The sequence below is a fragment of the Syzygium oleosum genome, unplaced genomic scaffold (genome assembly GCF_021117445.2).
Source record: "Syzygium oleosum isolate NSW1041296 unplaced genomic scaffold, Sole_v2.1 Sole_v2.02, whole genome shotgun sequence".
In the NCBI taxonomy this organism is placed as follows: Eukaryota; Viridiplantae; Streptophyta; class Magnoliopsida; order Myrtales; family Myrtaceae; genus Syzygium; species Syzygium oleosum.
Window position 1 is genome coordinate 11,238,585 of NW_026607486.1, and position 21,485 is coordinate 11,260,069.

Here is a 21,485-nt window from a genome sequence, read left to right on the forward strand (position 1 = left end):
GAAGAAGATTTTCGACACAGTCTCACTATGCCATAATCAGAAAAACTCCACTTGATTCTGCTTCCACGTATGTGCCCGGAATTGATCAGGATGAGGTTGACAAAGACGATAGCGAGACACGGCACGGCGGGAGCAAAGAGTAGTTGGGCAAGCTCGATAGACTACATTGTCCCTTTCAAAACTCAGCTTAGATGACAAAAGAAAAAGAACCCTAAGCAGATCTAATTATAATGGGCACACACGTACTGGATCATGGTTGCATGAGAACTCTCCTTTACAGAAGTGCAAAAGATACGAGGCAGCAACTTTCATTTAAGTATGTAACCTGCAGCAGGTTCTATCCACGAGCATCACCATTAAACTTGATTCTTCATCGACTCATGCCTCACTCAGTCATCAAGATAACATTGCATTCTATCAGAAAGCAAAACAAGCATGCAAGAGCGCGCACACATTCACACTCGACAGTGATCCATGCACAACGGTACACGCTCATGCGCTCACGAGCACAAGGTATGTGATCATCAAGGTTTTATGCAGATGCAAGTTTGAAAAAGATAAACTCTTTCCTCTCTCTTTTCAACTAAGCAATCACAGACCAGTTCTCATTGTATCTCATCCAACTCACAAGCTCTCCTCTGAATTAACTAGAATAGCGGCTCCTTGAGCGAGTAAGGACTTAGGGCGACCCCGTTTGGGGCGATCCAAGCTGGGGGTGGCCACAGGATCCTCAAGCGATCAGGCGAATATGATGCCCTCTTGACGCTGCGATCCTCCATATCGAAAACTTGAACTTTTCCCTCTCGAGTCCCGTCAAACTCCGTGAAATATATGCAGTTCCCCTTGCATCCTCCGAATCCTTTCACCGACACCGAGAAGCAACTGTGATCGCCCAGAAAGAGAGCAACATCACCGAGATTCCTTATCTCATCCCATTTTCCCCATTCTTGATTCAGCCGATAAACCTTAAAATCAGCGGCCTCCCTCACCGTGCCTGCCCGAACCCTACTAAATGGACACTCCTCATCAAAATACCTACCCACGACATAGAGGTCTCCGCCCGACTCCACCAGATAATTCCGGTCCCCGCCATTGCCGTCACCGCAAACAGGAGGCGAGAACTGCACGATCTTAAAAGAAGGGTCGATCCACGACACGATGCCGAACCTATCGACGACATAAAACTGCCCTTTGTAAGCAATGAGATCGTCGTACTGGCAACTCGAATCGCCCATCGCATACCAATCCTCATCCCCATGTTTCCAACACACCAACCCCCCTTTCCAAAAAATCCCGACGACCAAAGCCTCCTCAAGAACAGCCCATGGAGAATCCGGAAGCATGATCACCTTCCTCGCTTCCCCATAACAACTTCCTCCAATCTCGTCTATGAGATAACGCTCTACAAAAATCTCGGTAACCCTATAATCCAAAGTACACAAAACCTTAGGAAAGGTCCCACCCTTGAACAAGATGGGTCGGCTCGAGAGCGGATTGAAGAGCCGAACCCTGCCGCCTCGACCACTTAGGTGGTCGTCCTCATCGTCTTCCGCGATCTTGATCAGCCAACCCTCACGAGACGGAGGGCACCGCGAGTCGTCCTCCGGAGACGTTGGCGGTGGTGGCTCGAGAAGGTAGACCCTGCGCTGATAGATGGGGTCCCCACCAATTCTGAGATCCAACTCGGAGACGGGAGGGATCGAGGAACGCCACGACGAACAGACGCTGCGGAATCGGACGACGTCCATGTCCGTGTCGAGCTTTTTCCCGATCATCGACCACAGCTCCGGCTGGAGTTCCGACCACGGGACCGATCTCTCCATCGCTAGACGGTTTGGTGATTGCAGAGAGAGAGTTCGAGATTTCGATCGGAAGACAGTCATGCCTTTCCCACCCCCATTAAATATTTCCGTGCTTCTTAACTGTACCACCAAAAATCTCGAATTAATATATTTATAATAAATTTACTTCGAATTAATTTTTTTACCACAAAAATCTTAAATTAATACAAATTTACTCTAAATTAATATTTTGATCACCAAAAATTTCAAATTGGTACACTTACGATAAATTTACCCTTTGTTAAATTGGATTGATACCGCGAAAAATTACAAATTGATTAAGATGTGAATAATAGAGGGGTAAAATCCAAAATTGGTACACCCGTCAATCGCCACGTGTAATCTAACTAGGAAATTTGACGGTGAAATCAAATGGAAATTAACGGAGAGTAAATTTACCACATGTGTACCAATTTGGGGTTTTTGGTGATCAAAAAACCAGTTTGGGGTAAATTTATCAGAGCTGTACCAGTTTGGGATTTTTGGTAATACTGACCATTTCAATTGTAATGACATTTTCCGAAACATTTCAGACAAAGCAGCTGGACAGGCTATGTACTTTTTGCTCTGCATTTCATTATTAATGTGATTTAACCACGTAACTTTTTTACCATTCGCAATTTAAGTACCGTCAGCCACCTATTTGACTTCAGAGTGGTGAGGCCACTCCACAATTTTTTAAAACTTTAGGGATAATGACATGAACAATCCCTAGATTTATGCCCAATGTGCACTTTGATCTCCGAACTTTTAATCTGTTTAATGTAGTTCATGAACTTTAGGTTAATGTTCAAATATGATCCCTGAACTTTTAATTTGTTCAATGTCATCCCTGAACTTTTGGTACACGTTCAATTCAGTCCCTGAACTATATGAAAATGATCAATGTAGTTCCTGAACTTGAATTAATGGAAATGATTGAATTGAATGTGTACCAAAAGTTTAGGGATGACATTGAACAAATTAATAGTTCATGGATCACATTGCACATTGGATTAAAGTTTGGGGACTACATTAAACAAATTAAAAGTTTATGGACCAAATTGCACATTGGGTTAAAGTTTAAGGACTGTTTGTATCATTTTTCCACAACTTTAATACATTCGACCGAGAGCAAAATGCAATAGAAGGATGGAAAATTAAGCGAAAATATAGCCTTGCCACCACAATATGTATTTAACACAAGAATATTTTTAATGAAGAAATCCAATTGAGATACCAAATGACCCTTCGCACATAATCGACGAATAAAGATGGAAAAAAAAAATCATAGCTAACCTTATCGTTAGCGAGAAGTCAATGACGGGAACACCTAACTTAGCTTTCTGCATCTAATGAGCAAAATCAACAAACATAATTTATCATTTATGGCATATCTGAATCCTATAGTCAAACCTTATCATTTATAGCATATCTAAATCCTACGGTCCCGATGTACGTGTAAGTGAAATCGGTGTGTTTCATACTAGGTTCCTGACTCCGGCACTATTCAACACTTAATTTTTGTTTTTTTTTATTAAATAGCCCTGAGTATGTTATAATATCCATAAATTATAAGAAACTCCAAATTGTCGACGTGGGATCTCGAACTTGAGCTCTATTTTGTCTTAAAATGTAAAAAAGCAACTTTTCTCCTTCCTTGTAGATAGATGTGGGATTTCACACTTGGGCTTTATTTTTCTTTTTCACTTTTAGTCATCCTAAAAATGTGTCTTACATGGATATGCAAGGAAAAAAGATGTGTTGCCATTTTTACTTTTAATCCAATTAGAGAACAAAAGGTAGACATGTATGCTTAGTCCCGAAGAAGAGAATTGGACCGGTCCTTTCTAGTTAGATTCCTGGTTCCAAATTTTGGTTTTGAAACTGGGAGCCATAGGGTCGGTTCCCAGTTCTAGGCCGAAGACTGTCCCACCCTGGAACCAATCACTTTTAATCTTAGTTGACCCATAACTCATTGTATCGCCAAGCTGTCGCGACTTTACATCAGGTTACTCCACCTAGGGTTTCACTAATGGATTACTAAGGGTGCGTTTGGTAACCATTCTGGTCCCGAAAATAATTTCTACTAAAAAATTATTCTTTTTTTTTTTCCATTCCTGGGAATAATTTCTAACCATTTGAAAGCGTCTGGTAACTGCACAAAATTTTTTTTATTAATAATATTTCAATAATATTTTGATTTTTTTAATATTTCTTTCTTCTTATTTTTCCTTTTTTTTTTCTTTTTTTTTCTTCTTCCCCTTCCTTGGCCCATGGCTAGGTCGCCGGCGTCGGCGACTGGCCACAAGCCAAGGCCAGCGAAGGCAACGTGGCCCTCGCTGCTTGGGCAAGGGTCGCCCTCCCCAAATCTGGCAAGGGCTGGACCCTCGTCGCCGCCATTGCCTAGGCCGGCAAGGGTGCCTAGCGGCCTAGACGAGGGCAGCGGCGAGGGTCGCCCAGGCAACGAGGGTCCAGCCCTCGCCCTTGCCGACCACTGGCGAGAGCCGCGACGCCCTCGCTGGCCCTGGCCTGTGGCCGATCACCAGTGGCCGGTGACCGGCCCCAGGCCAGGAAGAAAACTAAGAAGAAGAAGAAGAAAAAAAAATTATTTTCCATTTCTAATTCTTATTCCCAGAATCAAGAAAGAAACTTTTTTTTTGCTTCTTGATTTTGTTCCAAAATTAATTCTTGGAACAAATTTGTGCCCGGGAACAAAAAATTTACCAAACGGATTTCTGTTCTTTTTTTGTTCCGGTGAACAAAAGAACAGAGAATCAGAGAATCTGGAGCGTTACCAAACAGACCCTAAGTCTAAACTTAACTTAGGCTCTCTCAAGCCCCTACCAATTCGCAACTTAGGTTCTAATTCTTAACATGCAAATGATTTCATTTAGGATTCGCCACTAATCTATTTTTAGTGGGTCGATTAGAAACCTAAGTAAAGTAATGGGAAGATTACTTTACTCTTAAGAACCAGAGATTATGGGTATGGAACTTGTTTACATTAGATTACTCTAACGCCCTTTTGGTACCTTTCTCTTTAATTTCAGAAAAAATGTTTGTCAAGCAGCTTGTATTGATTTTAAACCTATTTACTAACATGTGAGGTGATTATACAGGTGCGCAATCAATAATTTAACAACCAATAATCATGCAATGAATAAATTGCAAAGGCAATGGAGTAAGCATTGTGAGCTAAAAAATCACATCAACAACTTAAATATAAATTCTAATTAACACGCAATTCACTCAATATTTTTAGGGTTTTCGCTTATTTAGGAAAACTAAACTATATGCAATGCATGCTACTAGTCTTACATGACAAGCGACGTACCATTTACCTAAATGTCCTATTTCTAATGATGATTAAATGGACTATTCTAATATGACGGGCAAATATGACTTTATTCTAATGACTGACAAAAATCATTATCGAACAAATAATTTCATGGACTTAACATATAATTGCTAAATGACACGCGAGCAATGACACATGACAAGTTATGAATGACGTGTCAAGATGACATGCAAGCATGGTGTAATTAATCTATATGACATGCACAATGCACATGACACATTTTTGGATTTTCCATTGAAATTCGAAATTAGAAAATAATGAATATTTATTATCTAGTGCAAGATATTATCTAATTCATTTTAGGAATTAAACTAGACCAAATCCTAATTTAAATTTAAATGTTATCCTAACTAGATAAACCCTATCCTAGCATGCAATCTATCTAGAAAGGAAAGATTCTAACCTATATTATAATTTATTTAGAAAGATTATCTAATATCTATTTAAACATGCGATGTTATCTATTAAAATTTACCATCATCCTATCTAATTTTTTGGGATTTCTTTTTTGGTAACATAGAATCAAATCAAATCAGAATAAAGGTCATACCAAATAAAAAATAGCATCCAATCACCCAAGATATCATCCATATCCATTTAAATTTGGAAAATAAATTGACAAATAGTATCCCATGCATGAGGATCGGATTGGCTAATATTCCGTGCAATCGCGAATCGTATCTCAAGCAGGAGACTGAATTGATGATTTTCTGTGCGAGAGTCGTATTTCGAGCATGAAATCGGAATAGCAATCATATGCATGTTGTGAAATTAGGAAAATATCCCAATTCACGGATTTCAAAATTTTTTTTGGATATGACAATATTGACACATCATGTAATTGGGATCACAATAAACTCAAATTAGGCAACTTAATATATCGAAATTGAATCGGATAATATATTACCTAATTACGAAAATATCCCAATTCACGGATTTTTCCTCTCTCTTTTCTCTGTGTTTTCTCATGTCTCTAACCACGGCTGTGAATCCGATCCAATTGAGCGACCTAGAAGCGTTAAGCACATCAAGATTTTGGATTGACTAGGTCCATTATCTGCGAGATTGTGACGATAGATTCTGGTATCATTACTTTTTTTCATATGTCCTACATTCAGCAACCTGTGTTTGTCGAGTCGAGTCAATCCGTCTCACCGTCGAATTACTAAAGCGATGAATTCTATTGAGAGCTTGACTGCAAGGGTCATGACCCCTCTTCATTTCCCGCGTCGACTGGGCCTGGGCGGCATTGACCGCATTCAGTAGCGCCATGTCAGCAATGCCATGCCATCGATCGAATAGACTGATATGGATGCAACCAAATATAACTTGACTGCCCGAACACAGAACGTTAGAAGACTCAATTGCACAGAAAGAACATATCAGAGGATGAAATTGTGTAAAAAAAATTACAAGTCTGATCAAAATTGGACTTTAACCTAAGAACAAACTATGGCCACATGAAAAAATTTACTGCTTTCAGTTAAGCTGAATGCACTCCATGAACATGTTCCCAACATAGATTGCATGACCCCAGGAGTAATTTATATGACAAGCACAATCTATGCTACAAAAGAACCTGCAAACTACTGGGCAATGCGATTGAAGATGACAGGTTCTCAGAGGTTGGGCTGCTGTAGCTTTAGGATACAAGGAATTTAGAGAATCTTCATAAACAGAGTCAAGTATTTACCAAAATAGCGTAGACAATGACAAACCGGATTTGTGAATTCGATTCAGCAGCATGTAATATATAATCAGCAATGAGTCCAATTGAAGTTTGCCATAACTTCCACGCTTGAAATTTTGGTAATACGCTTTACTCTGTGGCTACAACACGGGTTCGAATAGAAATTTTGGATGCTGATGAAGTGAATGTTAAATAGATGATTGAAATGTAAATTTCTTCTGCAGTGAAAATAAATTTCCTTCAAATACTGTTGTACTTAGAAAGCTACCAACATTAACGTAAACTTTTGGCTACTTCTTGAAAATCAGCTAAGATGCTTCGATTTTCGATGGCTTTTCCTTTTGAAGTCTCACCAAGGCAACATGCGCAGTTTTTCAGAAGTAGAAACTGCTTTGCCGAAACCACTTCCAAACACCCATGAAATGGGCCAATCAGATTTGTTCCAAGTACCCTCTAACTAAAAGCTACATACACATCAACATTAACCAACCATCTAACTGTGGGAATACTAAATTCTGGAAGAGAATCTTAGAACTTCATGATAAAGCATACCTCTCTTCTCAGATTACATAAACTGCAGAAATGAAACTGTAACCGTTTGAGTAGCAACTCACCAAACAACCGAATATCTCCAGCCATAGCCCCGTGACAGAACAGAACTCGCTCCTTGGTGCTTGACATAGCAACCCTACACTCATGTGGTCGAATACGTCGGAAGGTAGCACTCGGTGGCGCATCACTTTGTCAAAACATCAATCACCGGGCAATATTACGTAGTTCAGTGAGAAACCCTCAAATCTAACATTGGCCCATAAACCCGACATCAACTGGAACCGCCAAAAGTAAATCCCCTTTCGGCAGCATAATCAACAAAACTGTAGAGAGGTGCGACTCTGTCACCGTATTTCTCAAAAGCGCCAAGTTCCTTCCTAGCCTTGTCCTTAAGCTCCTCAGCAACCTCCAAAGCCTTCTCAATCCCATATAACCGCACGTAACTCTTCCCTTCTTTCTTGTTTTTCTCCTCATCGATCGTTCCACTCTTCGTTTTCTCTTTGAGTATGTCCTCTACTACCTGATATAGTACTCCAACAGCTCTTCCATATCTCCTCAATCTTCTTATCTCCTCATCTTCGGCACCTCCTAGTAACCCTCCACAAACTGCAGAACACTCTGCCATTTCTCCAAATTTCTTCTCTTGAACAAAGTCAACTGAGTTTGGACCACCTTCAAGATCCAAGAACTGCCCAGCAGCCATGCCAGTGGATCCCACAGATCGGGCAATCTCCGCTATCACTCGGAGGAGGCGAGGCTCTGGCACGAGGTCAGAGGGTGTCTGCGAGACTATGTGACGGAAACCAAGAGGAAACAGCGCATCTCCTGCTAGGATTGCCATGTCAACACCGTATACGGTGTGGTTCGATGGCTGGCCCCTGCGCGATGGATCATCGTCCATGCAGGGGAGATCGTCGTGTATGAGTGAAGCTGCATGAACCTGTAATCATCGAATATGGATTGTTGTATGACTATGCCACCAGGGATCAAATAATTTCTAAGAACAGTGGGATTTGACATACTCTGAGACAGAAAGGAAGTTTCTCTCAAAAATCAGCCAATGTCTCACTCAAATATTAATGCTGGCTGGAGTCCTAATCAGTTGATAAGATCCAACCCTTAGACTGCAACCATTTAACAGGCAAACACATCTTTATCAATTCTGCCCAAAAAACTAATGCTCCAGTGACTACTAAACTAAACTACATTACTTGCCGTGGAGTCCCCAACTCAGACTTCTTTGCCTTGTAAGGTTTCGCCTCAGCTTTTGGAGGATTAAGACTTCACTCGACTAATTAACTAGTCAGCCTGAAATCGCAAGACGGAAAATCATAATCTAATTGATGCTGCCCAGATCCTCTGCTTCTCTATATGCAGAATTCGGCTAACACAACCATTCATACTCTCAGGCAACACTCCATCTCCATCAAAACAATCCAGCTAACTTTTCCAAGAAGCTAAAACTCTAACCGAAACCTAGTACTTGCATTTAAGCCGAAAACTTCCCACCCACCAAAGTGACCTCGACCACACAGAACCAAAAGCGCGGGCTCAACCCATATATAATCCCACAATCCATCATTCCTAGATCCAGAACTCATCAGCAATCCCCAACACAACATGGACAATCACAAGGGCAGCTAAAATCCAGCATACTCACCATCTCAAGAGCACAGGCGGTGGGGAACGCGGCGAGGCGGTCGCCGCCGAAGAGCTCGCAGGCCGTGACGCACATCACGGGCGGCGCGCGCTTGGCACCCTCTGCCAGGACGGAGTACCTCATGGCCTCGTAGATCCGCGCCGGGTACTGGACCGGGATCGCCTCGTCCAGCTTCTGGTTGATCTCCGCGATCAGGGTCGCCCAGTACGTCCTCAGATCGAACGGCTTCGGCTTCGGCGACTGCGTCGGGACGGCGGCGGACGCGAAGCAGCGGATTGGCATCGTGGGTCTGACGCCGAGGGGCTTCCTCGCGAGGTGGAGGGCGGGTGACGGCGGCAGCATCAACGAAAACGCCATGGCAGAGAGCTTCTGTGATTGCTCTCTTGTTCTTGATTCTTGTTTCTTGTTCTTGAATCTTGTTTCTTGGTTCTTGTTCTTGAATCTTGTCAACGATGGTGGGTGGAGGAAGAAAAGATGAGATTGTGGAGGGAGAGGTGTCGCGTCGCAGACGGTGGTGTGTGCGTGGAAAGTGGGAAATGGTGGTGTGGGCGATTATCCATTCAATCATTTCCTTTGACGAGCGATGGCAGGCAGGACACGCCACGGAGGAATTGAAAACATGTTTCGCGGGGGACTATGTTATCATTTGGAGTTTCAACATCGACAAGATTTTAAGACAACCGAAAAAAAAAAAGAAAAAAGATATGTGCCGTGGAAATTCTTGAACTTGTTGAGAAAGTACAGTTGAGTTCTAAAACTTGTAGAAAGTGCAATCAAATCCTAAAAATTGTCATATCGGTTCAATCGACTCGTTCGGTTAATTTCGTCCAATTTGGCTAACGAAAAATGCTAATATAGCTTCTTCTTCTTCTTTTTAAGTTTCTCTATCCTACATGGCAATAACTAGGGGCGATCGGTTCTCGGACTGAGAGAATCGGTTCCTAATTTTGGAAACCAGGGACCGGACTGATTGGTCTTAGGATCGAGAACCAGTCACATTTTGAAACTAGAATTGTGTTACCTACGCCAACTACAAATAATGACAAAATCAAACATGCAATTCGAGCTAATGCGATGACAAATTGTGTTCTCTATGCCGACTACACATGCTCTAAATTTGGAATTGCACTCCCCATGCCGACTACATACAATCACAAAAAAAGTATATGTTGTCAGTCTGGTCCTGTCGGTCCGGTTCCTCTTGGAATCGAGAACTGAGAACCGGATCGCCAGGACACCGATTCTACTTTTAGGAATTGGACCGACACTCCCGGGAACCGGAACTAACCGGCCGGTCCGGTTCGGTCCGAGCAATTTCCAGTGTAGGCGGTCCGTTTTGCACATCCCTAGCGATGACGTGACTAAAACGATGTCATTTTAATTCAAATCTAATTTTTAATATAAATTTTATTTAAATTCAATTTTAAAAAAAAGGAGGGAGAAACTAGTGGGGGGTGCAGCCCTCCTTGCCCCGCCCCTCCCTTGCCGGGAAGGGTGGGGGATGGCTGGCGAGCTCGCCCGACCCTAGCCATGTCTAGACAAGGGCCTACAGGCCCTTGCGTGAGGTCGGTGAGGGTCACCGGCTCCTACCCGAGGCCCGGTGACCCTCGCCCGCTTGGTTAGTCCCCTTTTTGTTTTTATTTTTAAAATTTTATTTAAATAAAATTTGAATTAAAAATCAAGTTTGGCCAAAACGATGTTGTTTTAGTCACGTCATCGCCACGCATGATAAAAAAAATTAATAAAAATTACGTTTGCATTTTTCGTTAGTCAAATTGGACGGAGTTGATAGAATGATTTGATTGAACCAATTTGACAAGTTTTAAGACTTAATATAAGTTTTATGAATCAATTGTATTTTCATGATAAGTTTTAAGACTTTTAGTGCACATATCCCAAAAAAGGATAACTACGAAGATCATTTGGAGAATCCAAAGTTAACAGGCTTATTAAGGATACAAATAACACCCAAGTACGATAAACAATAACACAACCGATTTATTTCTGCAGATTATATTTTCAAGGAAACGCCTCGATAATGGATTGAATGGCGCGGACGGGCTTGATAGTGTACTTAGCGAACCCGGCATCGCGAAGCACGTGAGCCCAGTCCTTCTCGGTCCTCTCTTTGCCCCCGCTAGTGTGAGCCATCATCACCATGTCGAGGGCCAGCCTCGCACCGGTCAACTTGCCGTCTTCCTCTTCGCCGATCACGGCTTCGGCGATTATCACCTTCCCCGATTTGCTCTCCGAGATGGCTTCTCTGCAGTTCTTCAGGATTTGAACGCACTCGCTGTCCGACCAGTCGTGGAGAACCCACTATACATGTTCAGAACATTCTGGCCTCTGTCAATAACACTTAGAAAGCAGCAGACCACAGAAGCCGACGACATGCATGTGTGTTCGGGGATTATCTTGGAATTAAGAGGACTAGAATCACGGAGGGATAAAAGAAAAAAAAAAAAGGGGTCACATTTTCCTCCAAAGTGAAAGGAAATTTTCCCGAGGTAATGACACAAATGGTCCTTGAATTTTAGTCCAATATGCAATATCGTCCATAAACTTTTAATTTGTTTAATGTGGTCCTTGAACTTTAACCCAATGTGTAATGTCGTCCCTGAACTTTTGATTTGTTCAATGTGGTCCATCAACTTTTATCCAATGTGCAATATTATCTCTAAACTTTTAATGTGTTTAATATGGTCCCTGAACTTTTGGTAAATGTCCAATCTAGTCCCTAAACTAGATGAAAATGTCCAATGTTATCATTTCGTAATTCAAGTTCAACGATAATGTCGAACATTTTCATATAGTTTAGGGACTAAATTGAGCCTGTACCAAAGTTAAGGGACTACATTGAATAAATTAAAAGTTCATGGACGACATTGCACATTGAATTAAAGTTTAAGGACCACATTGAACAAATTAAAAAAACAAGGACGACATTATATATTGGGTCAAAGTTGAGGGACCATTTGTATAATTTTCCATTTCCCCTAACATACCTGGTAGATTATAAATACATATGTTACCCACTTTTATATTAAATTAACTTTACATGTGGATGATATTCACAATTCATAACTCATCAATCAGAGGCAGGGTTGGAAGAAATTTTTTCCATTTAGCGACGAAGAAAAATATAGTTCGCACGAAAGGTAGAGATATAAAGGCATGCATATAAAAGAGTGCCCAGACAGATTGTTATGTATTTAAAGATGATCCATTTGTACAAACCTCGATTAATAGCGGCGATTTCATATAAATTTAATTCTGTAAATCAATCACACAACTATTTCTCACAATAGAAGATTACACGTTGTCAATGCACGATTTTTGTTTGATGATATGATCAGCGGTTGAATTGGGCGATATAATTGTTGATGAAAATATATTTCATGTTTAAAAAGCCAACCAATCATCACTAACATAATAAAAGACACCTTTAAAAGTATGTATTATGTATATGGTTAATACTACGAAGAACCCCAAACTGAGCTATGACAAATTTACTTCAAACTAATTTTTGGTCACCAAAAATCTCACATTAGTATGCTTACAACAAATTTACCCCAAACTAATATGAATTTTCACGTGAACTTGCCATGTCAATTGAGTTATTGTCAGGTGTCATCCATATCAATAATTTGATGGTGAAATGTGATAGAAGCTAACGGAGGGTAAATATGCCACTAATGTACTAGTTTTGGGTTTTTGTGACCCAAAAATTAGTTTGGGATATATTTGTCACGGGTATACCAGTATGGGGTTTTCATGGTATTAACCATTGTGTTTGATAGATTGGAGCTAGGGGTGTGCATGGTCCGGGTGGGCGGTTCCCACCCCGGAACCGTGGACTGCCCGCTACAGGACCGGTTCCAAAAATTGGAATCGAGAACCGCCCGTCGGTTCCATGGACCCGCCCGAGAACCGGACCGCCGGTCCGGTCCGGTTCTTGGGCGGGTCCATGGAACCGGTCTCAACAAGTTTTCCTAGACAAATAAAAAAAAATCTATGGACCAACATCGGATCAACAGAACAAAAGGAAAAGAACATAATTTTTCATACAATTCCTACACTATAATCGATTATATTAACCACATCATCCATAAATCAAGTGGGTACCCATTAATTATTGGAAAAAATGACCAAGGTATCCCAACTACACAAGAGCTTAAGACATGATAATAAATTTTCTTCTTTTTTTTAATTTTTTTTGGTCAGATTTTTTTAATTAAAAATTAAAAAAATAAAATATATTATTATTATATTACCGGTCCGGTCCGGGTGGGCGGGTGGGCGGTTCCACACCAGAAACCGGGAACTGGCCCAAACAGTACCAGTTCCAAAAAATTGGAACTGGGAACCGGACCGGTTCCCTTGGGAACCACCGGTTCCAGTCCGGTTCCGGGCGGTCCGGGCGGGTCCCGGTTCTTTTGCACACCCCTAATTGGAGCTGTTGCTATGAGTGAAAATGAAGATGGGAGAATTCAGACCAGCCTGAAATTCCTTAGCTCGAGTAGTTTGAGTCGGATATCGAGCTCACTCTATTATATATTTTAGGCTGGTATGAGTTTTCGGTTTTCATTTTGTGAAGCTCGAAATGGCCTAGCCAGATGTGAAATTATATTTATAATATAGTATTTTTATAATTCTTGCTATATATAGATGAAGTTTTCTATCTTGGATGAGAAAAATGAAATACTACAAGTGAACCAATTATTTTCTTATTCTATTGAAATAATGAAATTTACGAGGGAACAAATTATTTTATTTAATATTGACAAATTGATATATAAATTCAGGCCTAGCCTGGCCCAAATCGAACAAGCCCAAAATATTTGGGCCTGAAATTTTTTTAGGAGGGCTAAGTTTGCCGTGAAAGCCCGGCCCATCATCGGTAATCAGATATACAAAGAGTAATTTTGTGAGCCTTAACTAAAGAAAATGTGGAATTTTTACAGCCTACTTGTTCTATTACCCACATTCAAATGTATAATATCATGCTATAAATCCTTGAATGAAGTGGCCTTTTGGCATGTTTGGTGTGTACTTCATGACCCGCAATTTCCCACCGAGCAATTAACACTAACTTAAGCATGACCACAGCAGAATTTATCTAGATATTAAGTCTAACATATTAATTTTAGTTTTGAAAAAATTAGACAAATCTGGGTCCTCCTAAAAACACTACTTAATGAAAAAAGTCTTATAGAAATTTCCTAACAAGGAAAAAATCGATGCTACTTGGTTTTACCATGATAAGACAAATTCCCACTTGGTATATACTCGAGTGAGTTAAATTCAAATACTCAATTTCAATCTTCCATGTTGCTTTATAAATCAATCTTATGGACTATTCTAAGTATGTCTAATTCTATCTTGAAGTATGAAAGCGTGCCAAAACGTGATTAGCAGAGTATGAAAACAATATTAATGAGCGATTTACACATTGGGTGTACGAATTGATGAGATGGATTATAAATGGGTGTTAAGCATGATCAGCTTTGGTTAAATATACACTTATTGTCATTATATTACTTAATAGGGTCAAGTGCAGATTTAATCCTATAATGTTTCGGGATTTTTGGAATTGATCCCCTGACTTTTATTTTGTGCAATTAAGTCCTCTTTCTTTTACGATTTGCACAATTTGATCCTCTTAAGTTTTATTTTGTATAATCAAATTCTCTAACCTTTTTGTTGTGCAGTTAGTGTTACTTTTAGCCCATGTAACTTGCACAGTCAAGTTAGGATTTCTTTTTTCTTCTCGTTTCCCCCCTTGTTTTCTTCTAATTTGGCGCCACATTAGCATATCTTTCTTCTTCTTTTTTTCTACCACATCAGGTTGCTATGTAATTAATTATTTGGACGGTTAGTGGTCGACCGAAGGATGTCAAACGCACTTATCGAGAATGTTAGAGGGCTTAATCGCGCAAAATATAATTTAGGAGGACCATACTGCATAAATTCAAAAAGTTTCAGTACTTAATCGAATAAAATAGAAGTTAGACTACACGAGCAAATCGCACAAATAATAAAACATAGATAGCTAAAATTGTACTCTTGTTTTTTTTTGGTCAAAGATGCTGAAACTGTACTTTTTTTTGGTCAAAGATGCTAAAACTGTACTTAGCCCAGTTAGTTTGTGGATGAATTTTGGACGTACGTACCATGAGGAAAGCAGCATCAGCCTTTGGAACGCCCTGGAACATATCTCCTCCGACGTCCACCACCCCCTCGCACGGCGGCAGCGCCCCGGCGACGACGTGCGGCAGGTCGAAATTAATCCCTCTGATCCACGGAAATGCCTTCCTCAGCAACCTCAGGGCAGTCCCGTTCCCTCCTCCGACGTCCACCACGGTTAGGACCCCCTCGAACACCTCCGGGCAATCCTCGGCGAGCGCTGGCACCGCCGCTCTCGCGTGGCACGCCATGGCATCGTCGATGAGCCTGCTGTGCCCGGGATTTGCCACCGAGTATGCCCAGACGTCGTCGCCGTGCGCCGTCACGAAGGGCGGAGGAGCTCCGGCGGATGCCCCAGCCACGTGAGAGCTCAGGTTGAGCCACGGGGCGAGCATCACGGGAGTGCTCTCGAGCAGAATGAAAGCGGCCATCGAGTTCTCTCCTCTGGTCAGGAGACGGCGAGAGAGCGGGGTCTGTGAGTAGGCGTCAGCGTCGGCGTGGTGCCTGAAGATCTTGCGGTGGACGAGGAAGCGGAGGATGCGACGGAGGGAGGAGGGGCAGCAGCCGAGCTCGGAGGAGAGCTGGGAGAGAGAGATGGAGGGCTCCGGGTGGCTCGCCATGGCATCGGCAATGCCGAGATCGATGGCACACTTCACCACCGCCATCTCAGTGAAGCCGAAGACGTACTTCCATATGTCCACCCCGGCTTTTGCTTCTTCATCGTCCTCGTAGCTAACGACTTGCGCCGTTGGCTTTGGTTCTGCTGCTGGTTTTTCGAGCGCCATTCTCTCTCTCTCTCTCAGTTTTGATAAACGAAGCTTGCAGATGGAAGCATGTGTGTCACATCCCGAAACCTACCGAGATGGGGATAATATGGCCGAAGGACGCAACCTCAAACTAAAAGTCAAGAGCCAATTTCCAAAAGTCCTCGTCGATGGTGCTCTCGCTCTATAGTCACTAACCGAGAAACCTGAAAAGGTTGGGGAAAGAGAGGAGTGAACAACCACAGCTCAGTGAATAATACATCCCTTCAAAGAATATCGAACCTCCACAATACACGTTTAAAACTCAAGGACATAACCCACTTATATCAATTCAAAATATAACAAACTTACAAGAATAAAATGAGTTATATAGCACTTCCACATAAATATATTCATAGCATAAATACCTATTCAGCCATAATATCAAAACCAGTATTATTGGTCCAATTCAATACAAATTCATCAAATATATGTCAATGGTCCATTCCAGGCTCAATATTCAACTCAAGGCTCTAGAGATGGCTCTCACAAATTTACGTTATCGTGTAGCACGTAGTTCTTGATCAACGTATATTAACAGTACAAGGCCCTAGAGGTGGCTCTCAAGAATTTACGTTATCGTGTAGCACTTAGTCCTTTACTGTGCATATCAATAATGCAAGGTCCTAGAGGTAGCTCCCACGAAATTACGTTATCGTGTAGCACTTAGCCCTTTTTACCAATCCATATTACAAATGGTTTCACAAACCAAAATATGTAACTCTTTAAGAGTTATCTCATAAATCTAATGCACAAAATAGTAAGCATAACCTTTCAGGAAAGGTTTATCGAACCATCCCACCATAATCCAAAATTAGTAAACATTCGATCCAGCTTTATGAAGCAAATATGTTCTTCTTACTTCTATATATATATACGTACCTTAGTACATGGTCTGACAAAACCAAAGAAGATATCAGCACCACTTACCTGGGAATGCCCCAAAACTATACAACGTGGCTAACCTTGTCGACAGTATCGTAATCTTTTCAATTAAATGATAATCGACATCAAAACCAAGTAAAATACTATTTTAACTAACGACTTGACTAATCCAAGCTTAAACACTCACAAATCGCTTGTCTAAAGCAATATTCAAAGCCGTTCACAACACGAAACTTGAACGCAAGACTCATAAATCTCTCACTCGAACCCCGTTCTAAGCGATCTTGCGGTCAAAATGAAGATCTTCCGAAGCACTAGAAGACCAACAACTTGGCCGACCCAAAATCGAGCCGAAAACCGACGAAAATTGGCCTAAAAGCCTCTGGTCGCGCACTGCTCACCATGCACGCTCAACTTCAAAATTTTGTTTTGGGTGAACCGTATGTCCAAATTGAGATCCGTAAAATCCTATGGCCCTACAACACCCCAAACTAGCATTTATATATATATATATATATATATACGCAGCTCGACAACTCAAAAATCGGACTTCACGGCTCGAATCTCACGTAACTCCGAAATTTGAGCCCTAAACAGGAAAACTTCTTTGATTGGATGAACGAGGAATGCAAGTACTTATCGGGCGTTGCGAGAAGAAGTAACTGAGGCTCCCGTGACGAGTCGTGACGAGAACGTGCAAAACCCTGCCTCTTCTTCCTTCTCTTTTCCTCTCTTTCTTTCTTTTCCTTTTCTCCTCGTCGGCCGTGCACACTCTCGGCTTAAATCAGCTAAAGCTTCAACTGTTCTGCTTTTTAACTTTTCAACTCCTCCTTTTTTTTCTTTTTTTTTTCCACCTTTGACCTTTTGACCTTGAAACACAAATATTACAATATGTGTGCACGAATTATAAAAATCCATGTTTGATGCTTGTGCAGTGATTATTATCCATTATAGTTATGGTTTTGGCAATTCAGTGAGAGTCTCATTATTTCTCAAAAAAATTAATTTTATATCATTAATTTGACTCGATCCAACATGTTTGTAAAGATGACTATATAATATTACACGAAGTAATTATGTAGATTGAGATGCTCTATAGTTATAAGATAACTATGATCGAATTAATCATGCTTAAAAAATCCACATAAAATACTAAAATTCCTCTCTCTCTATCTCTTTATTTGTTGTGTATGGGCGTGCGCATGTGCAAGTGTTTCTGGGAGAGAGATTTAGCTAGAAAACCCTCACAAATTTTATGCGGGTAGAGTTCCACGACCTCTGATTTAAGGCGGCGGACCTTCAAGTCGACGGAGATGAAGGTCCATGATTAGAGGTCATTGGCCTCCATCATCCTTCATCGAGAGGATGGAGGCCGCGGCCGTCGACAGCCTCGGCTTGAGGTCGTCACTCTTCCCCGGCAAAACCGAGAAATATTGTGTGATTTCTGTATACATGGTACGATCAGACGGAATCAATGTCAACATAGAGAATTTTTCAGAATGGTTTTTTTTTGCCATATGACCGGGTGTTGCCCAATTTTTTTTTTTTGTGTGAATATGATTGATTTGATTGGGTAGTAGGTGTCTATGATAATGGCTCAGTAATGCTACATGTATTGAGTTTTTGCATAGTGATTTTGCGATTCGTTCACAGTTAGGGGGTAACTACAGATGAATTGATGAAAAAGCTCCCATATGAAAATTCACAAAAATCCTAAACTCTCTCTCTCTCTCTCTCTCTCTCTCTCTCTCTCTCTCTCTCTCTCTCTCTCTCTCTCTCTCTTTCTCATATACTGCCTTCGCCTTCGCCGCCTGTCGCTTCACCGCCGCTCGCGCTCGATGCCGCTCATCATTGGTTGCCCTCCATTGTCATCTTCACTTGCACCCCGCTGTCGCTGCCCGTCATGAGCTCACCGGTGAAGATCGCGACTCTCTCTCTCTCTCTCTCTCTCTCTCTCTCTCTCTCTCTCTCTCTCTCTCTCTCTCTCTCTCTCTCTCTCATTTTGCCTTGGCTTCCATTGCACGTTGCTTTGCAGCCCTGCCATACCACTCGACTATGGTTGCTCTCCATTGTCATCCTCGCTCACGACCCCGCCATTGTTGCCCAATGCGAGATCCTCGAGGACCTCCATCAGAGACCTCAACGAGGCCAGCGATGGTTATCGACAAGAGACTCCATCGATCTCAAAAGTGTGTGTATGTGAGGATAGCAAGACAGAGGTAATCAATCGAACATTGATTAATATGTAATTGATCAAAGACTAGATTTTATTCTACTAGAATAGAAATCTATAATTCTACTAGAATAGAAATCTATACCAACAAACAAATATTGAGGTATGTTCTAAATTGATTTCGATTGGGGCAGCGACAGCACTTGAAATGGTGGCAACGGCACCAGTGGTTTTAAAATTTGGACTGTGGAATAATAACTTTGACATCGGTCAAGTCAAGCTCAGTCGGTCCAATCAAAGGCAAATCATTTACACCTAAATCTTGAGTTCTATTTCGCAACGATGCACACGACATGCAAATTTTTGTACCAAGTTCACGTAATAATCTTGTCCGCAGAGCCCACAAGCTCATCATAATGTAGTCGAAGGTGCATGGAGCCTCACAGGTCATACATATACTATAATAGGGGCCCTGCAAATTTCTTCTACTTATCCTTGCTAGCATTGTTTCTGATAAATTTTAGATCTGTCCGAAGTAGAATATCAACTGCCCTATGAAAAAGCCGATTGATGCAACCGCGTTGTCCAGCCTAAAAATTATTTTTTTTTTTCGTGTTTTTTCATTGACAAATTCGTTTGTAATAGTGCTTACGATGGCACGAATCTGAAATCCTAGAGCAAACTAATCGACTCGATTGGGTACCCAGTTCGGTACTTTTAGCTTATTTTCCCTGGTTCAACCGCGTAATATTAAAATATCCGGTTCAATATTTGATACGGTTTACCTATTATTTAACACTCTTAAAAGTTTCTGATGTTAGAGAGACTGTATTTACTATATCCATATCTCCAAACACGAGCATGAAAATGGTTCTTTTGCAGGTAAATTTCATGATATATCAAGGAGATTTTCATTTACACCCTACCACAAATTTTTGTCGGACAAGTACAACTGCGCATGGTTGGATAGATTAGATGGACAATCATGAAGAGTTGATTGCACACTGCAGTGTCTGCAATATCAAGAGCTGTCGTCTTTCAATCATTTTGACTTCTTCCTATCCCCCTTGGGTTTAACTTTTGGGACACACTCCACAAGAAAACAACAGTTGTATTAAGGCTTTCACTGGCTCTCTCTCTCTCTCTCTCTCTCTCTCTCTCCATCTTCATGCCATAGCAATTTGACAAAAAAAGAAACAATTTTTCGTACCAAACTTACCATTTTTTAGCGCACTTGGTTGGACAAGATTCTGGTGATAGAGATACGGACGAGCTTGCGTTGCATTGAGAGACATCAGATTCGGCATGTTCCACGACGATATTTCCCGGTCAAGATCGGTCAGCTAATACCGACCTCGGTTTTTGCACGTTCGAGTGAGCTGGTATCTTTCTTCTTGATGATCCACTCAACAATGTCACGGATTCTGCAACTTGGAGTGAAGCAAATTGGAGCCAACCGCTCAAACGAGCTGAGAAGATCAGGTCGCCAGGTGGGGGAACATCGAAATCGAATGATCGCAAGTTTGGGACGTACTGCTTTTGCTTATCGTCCCGGGGTTAATATCAAAGAAAGTTTTAAGATACCACGTCAAGGATAATGCATTGATATAATGTCAGGCATGCATCGGCAAAAAGATGATCTCGGATAAGGTTAACGCTGTGGTGATGTTGGACCAGTGCAAATTGAGGACTCACCTGAAGAGTATTTGTTAACTTTTGTAAGGGAAAATGATATAAATAGTTCATGAATTTTGACCCAATGTGTAATGTGGTCCATGAACTTTGAATTTGTTCAATATGGTCCATGAATTTTAGCTTAATGCGCAATATGATCCTTGAACTTTTAATTTATCTAATATAATTCTTGCACTTTTGAAACATATTCAATTTAGTATCCAGACTATATGAAAATATTCAATATTGTCCTAAATGACACCGCTTTTTGCTCACTCAGTCAAAAACTAAAATGTCATCGCATTGGCTCAAATTGAGGCAAAATCAAAGGTTTCGATTAGAATCGAAGTACATCTGCTAGCCAAGCGTTGCATCCTATGCAGGATAATTGACAGCCAATTTGAACATAATGCTAATGGAGAGATAAGCTTCAGGATAGCGCCACCACTTTGGAGGTTTTGTACGGTCGAAAAGTAGTTTGAGGGGAAATCGTCCAATTGGTACCACTTCAGATTGCTTAAAGTTACTGCATCAAGAAAATATAATGATACGATGTCATGGAACATGATCTTGGAGTCTTAAATCGTGGAGATGCAGTTGTAATTTCTAATTCGAATATTAATTGCTTAGGAGCGGTTAAATTTTGTAATAGGCTCTATAAACCATGTTGAATCCTTGTAG

At 41.2% G+C, this 21,485-nt stretch overlaps 3 protein-coding genes across 3 annotated transcripts; all 3 read right to left on the bottom strand.

The window, feature by feature from the left end:
• Positions 1 to 33: 33 nt before the first annotated feature.
• LOC115681533 (putative F-box protein At1g65770) lies at positions 34 to 7,558 on the bottom strand. The gene is made up of 2 exons (XM_030605495.2): positions 7,424 to 7,558; positions 34 to 1,922 (listed from the first exon to the last, which is right to left on the bottom strand). Exons 1-2 carry the CDS (start codon positions 7,550 to 7,552, stop codon positions 648 to 650), a joined length of 1,404 nt encoding a protein of 467 aa, XP_030461355.2. The 5' UTR covers positions 7,553 to 7,558; the 3' UTR covers positions 34 to 647.
• On the bottom strand, positions 7,263 to 9,640 carry LOC115681535 (heterodimeric geranylgeranyl pyrophosphate synthase small subunit, chloroplastic). The gene is made up of 2 exons (XM_030605497.2): positions 9,084 to 9,640; positions 7,263 to 8,363 (listed from the first exon to the last, which is right to left on the bottom strand). Exons 1-2 carry the CDS (start codon positions 9,438 to 9,440, stop codon positions 7,695 to 7,697), a joined length of 1,026 nt encoding a protein of 341 aa, XP_030461357.1. The 5' UTR covers positions 9,441 to 9,640; the 3' UTR covers positions 7,263 to 7,694.
• A 1,341-nt stretch (positions 9,641 to 10,981) lies between these two features.
• On the bottom strand, positions 10,982 to 16,110 carry LOC115681534 (acetylserotonin O-methyltransferase-like). Its single transcript, XM_030605496.2, has 2 exons — positions 15,257 to 16,110; positions 10,982 to 11,402 (listed from the first exon to the last, which is right to left on the bottom strand). Exons 1-2 carry the CDS (start codon positions 16,052 to 16,054, stop codon positions 11,103 to 11,105), a joined length of 1,098 nt encoding a protein of 365 aa, XP_030461356.1. The 5' UTR covers positions 16,055 to 16,110; the 3' UTR covers positions 10,982 to 11,102.
• Between the last annotated feature and the right edge of the window lie 5,375 nt (positions 16,111 to 21,485).